At 50.0% G+C, this 10275-nt stretch overlaps 1 protein-coding gene across 1 annotated transcript; it reads left to right on the top strand.

The window, feature by feature from the left end:
* The first annotated feature begins 2344 nt into the window (after positions 1-2344).
* On the top strand, positions 2345-6883 carry LOC123097621 (probable inactive receptor kinase At5g10020). The gene is made up of 4 exons (XM_044519411.1): positions 2345-2535; positions 2638-4004; positions 4312-5931; positions 6020-6883. The coding sequence occupies exons 2-4, from the start codon at positions 3086-3088 to the stop codon at positions 6610-6612; spliced, it is 3132 nt and encodes a 1043-aa protein (XP_044375346.1). The 5' UTR covers positions 2345-2535; positions 2638-3085; the 3' UTR covers positions 6613-6883.
* The last annotated feature ends 3392 nt before the right edge of the window (positions 6884-10275 follow it).

Below are 10275 nucleotides of genomic sequence, written 5' to 3'. Positions count from 1 at the left end.
CGGGGCTTTGCACGCAAGCTTCATCCGAACAGGCCCCAACCTGATCAGAGAAAGTTCATCGACCACAATTGGCCTGCCCAGCATCCGAAACCCTTCCCTGATGCGATCTTCACGCCTATGTTTCTTTGGGATGCCATGGAGACGCACCCAAGTCTCCGGCATCACCATGGGTTGGACCTCCTCGTGTAACATGTCGTGCACCCGCGCAGTGATGTCATTGATGGACAGAAACAATTTACCACTAGACTTCGCCATGTGTAACAGGTCTGCAGAAGGAAAGACCACCACGAAATCATCATCCCCCACTTGAGATACCTGCCAGTCCCAGTCGCCTGTCACCATGTGCTTCAATTCTTGCTTGAGAATCCTTAGGTTCAGTTTCCCCGGCTCCGCAGATAAGATGGCCGCGTTCTTGATGCGAGCATCTATGGGTGCTTCGGCCTCGTCCGCGTCCTCGAACTCTAGGCAGAAAAAGCCTTCCCCAGAAATGGCGCTACCCATGATTTGGAGGTGAAGTTGCCGGCCCCTTGTTGGGCAGTGAGCAGACGCATGCCCTTCTTCCTTGCAGAGAACACAGAGGGGCAAGAACTTGCACTGGGACTGGAAGTGGCCGGGGCGCCCGCACTTGAAGCACTCCACGTCCGCCGCCACTTCCACTGGGATGGGTTCCTCCGCCGTACCCTTGGGCGCAGAGGGCAGTGCCACCGCCATTGAAGCTGCCCTCGGCTTCATGGCCTTTGGGTCCCCGTGGCCCCCACCACCGCTGGGGAACGGCTCGGGCTTCCTCTCAAGCTCTCGACGCCGCTGCTGAACCTTCTTTTTCTTCTTGTGCTCCTGCTGCTGGATCCACCACGGGGGAGGAGGACCCCAATCCCCCTCGAGCCCGCCCTGGTCGCGGGATCCGCCTCGCTCTTCTCTGGCCTCGCGTCCACCCGAGCGCTCGCGCATCACACGCTTCGCCTTGTCACGAAGTTCCCGCTCCCTACGCCGCTCCGCCTCCGGATCTGAGACCTCCATCGGCCGCTTGTCCGCACGCCTGTCTCCCATCACCACCGCCGCGAAGGACTGGAGAAGGGGGGGGAGGAGGGGGGCAGATCTGGATCGAGCGAGCGGAGTGGGCAAAGCGCCGCACCTCGCGAGTGGTGGCTGGAAACCCTAAACGGGGATCCAGGCAGCCCCGCCTCACCCATATATATCCAGAGATCGGGCCAGAGTCGGGCCGCGGCGCGTTGGGCCGTTGTGAAGCATGAGACTGCGGTGCCGCGGCCGACTCCAGACCTAGTCCACTCGGCCCAGGCCCAGAAGCCGCTGCCAGCTCCACGCACGTCGCCGACCCCGCAGGGGCCCCCACCAACGGCCCACCCGGCCCAACCCTAGGGCCTGGTGCCGAGCGCATCGGCTCGGGGCCGCACGACGCCCCCGCCGCCGCCACCGCCGTCGCCAACGGGGGCGCCGGCAGGCGCGGCCAGTCCTCCCTGGACAGCTCCATCTGCGACTCCGTCAGGCTCGCCGCCGCCTTGGCTCGGATGCTCGCCGCCGCCCCCAACGAACCGCCAGCACCTGAGCCCGAGACGAGCTCCCGCGGCGGCTGCCATATGCGAGAAGCAATGGATCTGGAGCCACGGCCGCCCGGCGCGAAGCGACTCCCGCGCCCCGAGCGCGAGGCCACCCCGCCGTGCTTCGCAGCCACGGCCACGAAGTCACCGAGCGACGGCCCTGCCGGCGCCGCGCACAGCCCTCGCGCCGGATCCAGCTCCCCGCCTTCGTCTTCCTCTTCCGAGTCCTCCGCCGCCAACGCCCAGAAGCGGTTGTGGCAACCTGCGGCCCCCACTGCCGGTGAGCCGGCACGGCCCTCCCCGCCGCTCACCTGAAGCAAGCTCGTGGTGCGCCGGACCCCGGTCCAGCCCGTCTTCCCCACCACGGCTGGCTGCCACACCGCGGTCGCGTCGCCCAAGCTGTCGCCCACGCTGTCGCCCATCGCGCCACTACACTTCTCTCTCAATTATTATTGCTAGTAGCATCTTCTTTTGAATGTAGTAAGAACTACTCCTAGTAGTGTAACACTGATAAGATTTCTGGGATAATCCCGGCGGATAAGAATTGGCTTTTCTTCCCTCCTCCTCTGCTGCTGCTGGTGCTCCTGGTAACTTTGTGATTTGTCAGGGAAAGCCTCGCCTTGTTTTGCTTCCGCTTTACAGATCACTTTTCCTTAAAAGTAAATCCAGACCCTTTTCTTTTTTTTTTGGCACGGACACACTTTAGAGTTGACAATCTCACTGTGAAATGTGCCCCCAGTCCTGCAGTGTCACCGGACCCTTTTAATTCTCTTTTCACCTGCTCCCCTCTCTCTCTCTTTCTCTCTCTCGGCAGTAGTACCAGCAGTGTGCACGCCGAGAACGGGCAAGGCCATGAGCTCTCCGTTTGCCCGGTCTCCCCTTGCTGCCCCAAAAGGTGGACGCTGCATTCTGTAGCCATCAGACCAAATTCCTTCAAGATTCCAATCAGAGAGAGGAGCAACGACCCGGGCGAGTCTAGGTGTGCAGCTTACCCTCCCTCCCTCCTTGAGCTCGCTCCACTTTGTTTGTGTCTACTAATCTGGCATCTTGAGCTGAGTGTTTGGTTCGGTTCGGATTGCAGGGTTCGACTTACTCGGCTTGGACAGCAGCCATTGCTCCAATCTCTCCTGCCCAGCTCACGCTTGGATGGATTTTGTTTCTTGACGCAGCGTCGCCGCGTGTCTCTGTGTTTGCCCTTGTTCTTGGCCACACTGCCGAGTTCTTGCTCTCAGTTTGGCGCCTGGATGTGTTTGCCTGGCAGCTGGAGCCCCAGCACCAAATTGCCCAGTTCACATCAGCGGTGATTTTGGTTTGGAATTTCCCCGCACCGCAGCTTCTTGTGCTCATTCATTTGCCGCAATTTCCCCTTCTTCTTGGCCCCATCCCTGCCCCGAGTTCGGTGCCGAGAAAAATCCCCCAAAATTTTCATCCTTAATCTTTCATCTCAAGTCCAAGTGCCTTAAACCCTACCCACCTACCAACCGCCACCCACATTATCGCTTCGTCTGGCTTCAAGGTTGGATCTTGCAATGCGGCTCGTCATCCTGTGTTTCTGGATTTGGGCTGCGTCCGCCGCCGCCGCCGCAGTGGCTGGCTCGGACATGGAGGCGCTGCTGGAGTTCGGCAGAGGCATCCGGCAAGACCCGTCCCGCCGCCAGGCCGCTCCCTGGAACCCGACCAGCTCGTCGGATTCCGACGGCTGCCCCGTCGATTGGCATGGCGTGCAGTGCAACGGCGGCCAGATTCTTTCCATAGCGTTCGATGGCATTGGGCTTGTGGGCAACGCCAGTTTGTCGGCGCTCGCAAGGATGACGATGCTTCAGAACCTGTCCCTGTCAGGCAACAAATTGGAAGGGGTCTTGCCCCGTGCGCTGGGGTCTCTTGCTTCCTTGCAGCACCTGGATCTGTCCAACAACAGGTTCGCCGGCTCCATTCCGGCCGAATTGACCAAACTGAGTAACCTGGGACATCTCAATCTCTCCTCCAATGGCTTCGGTGGTGCATTGCCGGTGGGCTTCAGAAGCCTGAGGAAACTGAAGTACTTAGATCTCCGCGGCAACGGCTTCGTCGGCAAATTGGATGATATATTTGCACAGCTGCAGAGCCCGGTCCATGTTGATTTCAGCTGCAACCAGTTCTCGGGGTCCCTGGCATCAATCTCTGATAACTCATCTGTGGCTAGCACTCTGCAGTACCTGAATGTTAGCCATAATGTGCTGTCAGGGCCAGTCTTTGCGAGCGATCCGACGCCTTTGTTCGACAGCCTCGAGGTGTTCGATGCAAGTTACAATGCGCTTACCGGCAACGTCCCGTCGTTTAACTTCATGATCTCCCTCAAGGTGTTGCTTCTGCAGAACAATAAGTTCTCGGGGTCCATTCCAGAAGCGCTATTTCGGGAGACCTCCATGGTGTTGACTCAACTTGACCTTAGCTGGAACCAGCTCACAGGTAGATTTTTTTTCTACTCTTCATCGCACAGGATTGTGTTAAAAAGAAGTCGTTTTAAGCTTTCCCTTATTAAACTCGTCGTTCGTACTAGTAGTACCACTTTTGCCTTATGCTTGAACAATTAATATGTTGCAGTGTAATAACCCATGCAAACAATGCATGTATTGCACTCGTTTTTTTGTTGTTGCCATAATAACCTCTATAACACTGAATCAATCCATACTATGTTTGTAAATGATGATGTGTTGCGATTACTAATCATGATGTCGATTGCCTCTAATTTTATCTAAACCCTTGTATTACACAGGTCCAATTAGGCGTGTTACATCAGTGAATCTGAAGTACCTGAATCTGTCATGTAACAGCCTTCAGGGAACTTTACCAATCACATTTGGGAGCTGTTCAGTGGTTGATTTGAGTAGAAACATGCTTTCAGGGAACATATCAGTTGTCCATACATGGGGAGATTATGTTGAGATGATTGATTTGAGCTCAAATAGGTTAACAGGAACCTGGCCCGATCAGACTACCCAATTTTTGAGGCTGACTTCATTGAGGATTTCTAATAACTTGCTAGCAGGAGAATTGCCGACTGTTCTCGGAAGCTATCCCGAGTTGATTGCCATAGATCTTAGTCTCAATCAGCTGCATGGAGCTTTACCGAAAAATCTCTTTACAGCAGCTAAGCTGACCTATCTTAATCTTTCAGGAAACAATTTCGCAGGAACCCTGCCTCTTCCCAGTTCTGAAACCAACAATTCAACTACTATAGACTTGTCAGTTCTTCCTGTACAGACTTCAAACCTTTCATTTCTTGATCTTTCAAACAATTCTTTTGGCGGTCCACTGCCTTCGGGCATCGGTCGTTTGAGTGGATTGGTGTTGTTGGATCTCTGCCTGAACAACTTTACTGGGCAAATCCCAACATCAATCACCAAGCTAAAGCATTTGCTGCACATTGACTTGTCAAGCAACCATTTTGATGGTAGCATACCTGATGGCCTCCCAGACGATCTTGTAGAGTTCAATGTATCATACAACAATTTTTCTGGCCCCGTTCCAAGCAGTTTGCTGAAATTTCCTGATTCATCTTTCCATCCAGGGAATGAACTACTTGTTCTTCCCCGCTCTGCGTCACCAAATAGTCCTGAAGGATCAGGTGGGAGGAAACATGGTATGAAGCGTGGAATTCTGTATGCATTGATTGCATGTGTTATTGTCTTTGTTACCGGGATCATTGTCCTTTTACTTGTCCACTGGAAGATCTCTAACTGGAAGAGTAGCGAAAAAGGCAAGGGCCAAAATAAGAATTCTGCAACTCAAGGACAGGATGCTCCTCAGAGACGTGCAGAAATTCCAAGTTCTGAAATGCACGATGTGTCGCTAGGATCATCACCGTCTGCAGAGTATGGAGGCGTTTCCGTGCCTCGCGGCGGCATGGAAGGACAGCATGAAGCACAATGTGTGGATCAGCCAACTGGTAGCATTTCCAGCCTTAAAGATAGCTCAGCGTCTTCGATGCCTTCATTGATATCATCACCTTCTGATGTGCGCTCGCACCACCATCAGTCCATCTTGAGAGTGCACTCTCCTGACAAACTGGTCGGGGACTTGCATCTTTTCGACAATTCTGTGTTGTTTACGGCTGAAGAGCTCTCTCGTGCTCCGGCAGAGATCATCGGCAGGAGCTGTCACGGGACATCCTACAAGGCTACTCTTGACAATGGGTATGTTCTGACAGTGAAGTGGCTGAAGGAGGGGTTTGCTAAGAGCAAGAAAGAGTTTTCCCGTGAGATAAAGAAGCTCGGCAGCGTCAAACATCCCAGTCTTGTCTCACTTCGAGGCTACTACTGGGGCCCCAAAGAGCACGAGAGGATCATCATATCAGACTATGTAGATGCCACATCTCTGTCTACCTACCTGTCTGGTAATGGTTCTCAGCTCTCTCTCCATCAGATTCTAGCGTCGGCTGATTTGTATGTATTCTGATGCATTTCTTTTCTCTCATCTTTCAGAGATTGAAGAGCGGGATCTTGCACCTCTCTCCGTGGGCCAGCGGCTTGATATCGCCGTCAGCATTGCCCACTGTCTAGATTACCTGCACAATGAGCGGGTGATCCCACATGGCAACCTCAAGTCGTCCAACGTCCTGCTTCAGGACTCGAGCCCGTCTGCTCTGGTAACTGACTACAGCCTTCACAGGCTGATGACTCCGGTGGGCATGGCCGAGCAGGTCCTGAATGCAGGAGCTCTTGGGTACTCCCCTCCAGAGTTTGCGAGCACCAGCAAGCCATGTCCGTCTCTCAAGAGCGACGTGTATGCCTTCGGCGTCATCCTGCTTGAGCTTCTGACAGGGAGGATCGCGGGGGAGATCATTTGTGTGAGCGATGGCGCGGTCGACCTGACGGACTGGGTGAGGATGCTGGCAAGGGAGGAGCGAGCTTCGCAGTGCTTCGACGAGCGCATTGTTGAAACTGAAAGCTCAGGGGGCGCATCCAACAAGTTGGAGGACATGCTGCACATCGCCATCCGGTGTATCCGGTCTGCATCGGAGAGGCCGGAGATAAGGACGGTGTTCGAGGACCTCTCGTCCCTGTCGTCGTCGTGACGGGGAGCGGGAGTGGCGTACATCTCGTACTCACATCAGGTTGTCGAGACTCTGGAGAGAGCAGGGTATACTAACAGGTGTTAGGTTTTTGTGGCTATGTGTGTAGGTCTCTTTTGAGCATTTCATTGGTTGGGTTCCTCTTCCTGGAAAGCGTTCATACATTTTATTTTTAGTTATTAGTTCACAATTGTAGCACTAGATGACTTGTGTGAGAATGTGTTTGTGCATTGCGATTCTGGACATGTGATAGGAAATAAGAAGGTTGCATTGATTCGTTGTTCTTTTTCATGGTTTACATGATTATTATACAATCAAATAACCAAATGTGTACAGCTATATGCTCTGCGCTTAGATCTTTGCCAGAAGCTAAAGGATCTGCCAAACAAGAAGAAAGGAAACTAGACCAATTGGGACGTTCTACAACCTAAAACGGCAGTTTGGCTGCGCCATGGACCAGTTGAGATTGGCACACTTTGCCAACTGGATTGTAGTAATCCTCCTTGATTAATATACATTCCTCTTATTCGCAAAAAAAAAAAGGAAACTAGACAGAGAAAATATGCTCCACATATTCAAGAGGTGTGTACAAAAGGAATGGTTGGGTGCATCAACAGAGGCTAGGAGATCCCCTGTTAAAAAAAGTGTACAAAAGCAATATAAATTTTGATCTCCCCTACCACTTGCAGCTCTAACATGCTCTCCGATATGAACCGAGGCGATCATAGGCTGCGTAGCTCAGTCATGAACTTGTAATATGTGGTCTTTGGATTCATGGCTTGGACCTAATCCTTGTGATGATTTTAAATGTCCTATATTAGTTTATAGAGGAATACGTTGCATCAAATACAGAGAAACTTTAACAGAGTGGATAAATAGTCACTTGACTTAAGCTTCAAGTTTTATTTGATTTTCCTGATGTTGCCTAGAGCTGGAATTGGGTAGTTTTTTTTTTTTGCTTCATGTGAACTTGTTTGTACATATTTTACTTTCTCTATATATATGAAAATACCGTAGAACTATTGTTCTACGGTTAAAAAAAAGAATACGTTGCAACGGGAGACCCTCTAATCTAGGTATAGCGTATCTTTTTTACATCGATGAGACGGAAATACCCAAAAGCGAATTGCATAAAATGCCCATGTAATCAACGAGCGAGATCCTTATTGCATGCAGTCGTTAGGGCATCTCTACAACGGACCCTCAAACCTCCACTATATTTTCCTACCACTTTTGTTATCGAATGGGAACCTGTATATATTCGCTTAGCTGAATGTACGGATTTCGATATCCTAGCGACAAACGTGGGGTGCTTTATCGGAGTCCGGACATCTACTTGACCGGACCATAACAGTTTGGTTGGTTCGTCGGAAACTACAATGAGCGACGGAAGAAACCGCATTATTGTTCACCATTCCGTATCTGATTCATGGAGAAAAATTGTACGCTTCTTACACCATAAGCAATGCTGTCGTGATAGAGGGCTTCGAGCAAGAACATATGCTTTTGTAAGAACCTCAGCAAGAACCTATGCTTTGTCGAGGGAAGAGGCAAAGACAACCAGGCAAGGCAAGGCCATAAAATTCCCTTGTGGCTCACATGCCACAACTTTGATATGCTTGTTCGCATGTCACAAGTTTAATGCAAATCCAACCTGCAAAAGTTACAAAATACAACTCAACTAGAAAGTCTCGGAATAGAGGCGGAGCTAGCAGCGTGCAGAGAAGGCTTGGAGCTGGCCTTGCACCGATCTAACCTACCTATTCTGGTTGAGTTGGATAGCGCGGAGGCGGTGTCGATGAGTACAGCGCGCGAGATGGATAGATCGTCACATCGTGCACTTATAGAGGAGATTCGTAGGTTGGCTGGAAGCGATTCTAGGGAGATCTTCTTTACTCTTTGTAGCCGTCTGCAGAACAAGATTAGTCATGAGCTGGCCGCCTATGGCCGTAGCACTCCGTGCACAACAGTCCGGCTTACTGCCGGGATGGACTTTGTTGTAAACCCGGCTCTCGCTGAGCAGCCTCCTTGAGCAATGAGAATTCCTTTTTCCCCGCAAAAAAAAGAAGAAAGTCTCGGAATACATTACGCAGAGATCTAAGCATAAAACTTCATGGGTATTTATACTTACAATTTTATCAATTTTGTTAATCTATAAGCGAACGAGTCACACTATGGAAGTTGTACTTCCTTCAATCCATATCACATATTAGATCTAGAAATTGATAGTTGTCGAGTTGCAAATCTTCGACTAGTCCCTCTGGGTACCCAAGTTTGAAGACCCCCCCTCCCACTACTAGAAGATCACGGACGGCAAACTTCTTTGCCGTCCGCCAGCAGACGGCAAACTGTCCGTCTGAACACGACCAGCAAAGGCCTTCTTTGCCGTCCGCTTCTTAGAAACGGACGGCAAAGGATTGTGCCGTCCGCCATCCGAGGCCAGCAGACGGCAAAGATAACGGACGACAGTGGGGTGGGGTGAGAGTCGTTAGGAGGTTAACGGAGCTCTTTGCCGTCCGCCGACAGACGACAAAGAGCTTAGCTAGGCCAGCACTGGGAAGCTGCCACGTGGCCAGCTATACCGTCTGCCAGCAGACGGCATAGATGATCCTGTTTGCCAGTCCTATTTGGTCACTTTGCCGTCTGCTAGCGGACGGCAAAATGACCAAATAGGCAGCCAGTGTTCCCAGTTTGCACAGGTGACTGCCACGTGTCCTCTTTGCCGTCCGCTAACAGACGGCAAAGAGGCTATATATCCCCTGTTTTTATTTAAATCCAATTAATTAGACATGGTTTCAAACACAAATATACATGCATACATATCCAACAGCATGTCTAACAACATATTTCATCAAATCCAGCAACATAGTTCAACAAAGTCCAACATATCCATATATACATAACCAGAAACAAGTTTCCAACAACATATCCATATAGAAATACATATCCAAACAAGTTTTCATAAACAACAAGGAAGCACCAGAAGAATAGTACACTCCATGAATCCAAGCTTCCTCATGTAAAGCAAATCTGCAAATTGGGAAAGATGAAAGTTAGAAGAAGAAGAAGAAGACTAGTTAGAAGAAGAAGAAGAAGAAGAAGATTTTTTTTCTTCTCTTTCTTTTTCTCCTCTCCTCTTCTTTATCTTCTTCTTCTTCTAACTAAGGTAGGTAAAAATACCATTTTATTGCTAAGCTAGGTAAAAATGCTAAGTGTAGGTCATTTTAGAGCTAAGCTAGGTAAATAGGTCATTTTGGAGCTTAGTAAGGTTATTATGTCATTTTCGAGGAAAATAAGCTAAGTCTATATCATTTAGTCTATATCATTTTCGAGGTAACAAAGATTATCATGCCATTTTTGACCTAAGTATGCTAAGTATGTCATAAATGAACTGAATAAACTAAGTATAGCTCATTTTTTATCTAACTTACGTAATTATGCCATTTAGGAGGAAAATAAGCTAAGTATCCATTTGTAAAGCAAAACACTAGAGAAAACTTACGCTCATCACTACAAATATGATGAAGATCGCAACTAAGGTAACAATTGATCCAACGACATAATGATACCAAGCCTCATTATCAATGGCATATTTTCTAATCTTCTTAAGCTTCAGGCGCATTGCATCCATCTTCAAGCGCATTGCATTCATCTTCATCTTGTGAT

The sequence above is a fragment of the Triticum aestivum genome, chromosome 4D (genome assembly GCF_018294505.1).
Source record: "Triticum aestivum cultivar Chinese Spring chromosome 4D, IWGSC CS RefSeq v2.1, whole genome shotgun sequence".
Classification (NCBI taxonomy): Eukaryota; Viridiplantae; Streptophyta; class Magnoliopsida; order Poales; family Poaceae; genus Triticum; species Triticum aestivum.
This window is presented reverse-complemented; position numbering and strand designations above follow the sequence as displayed.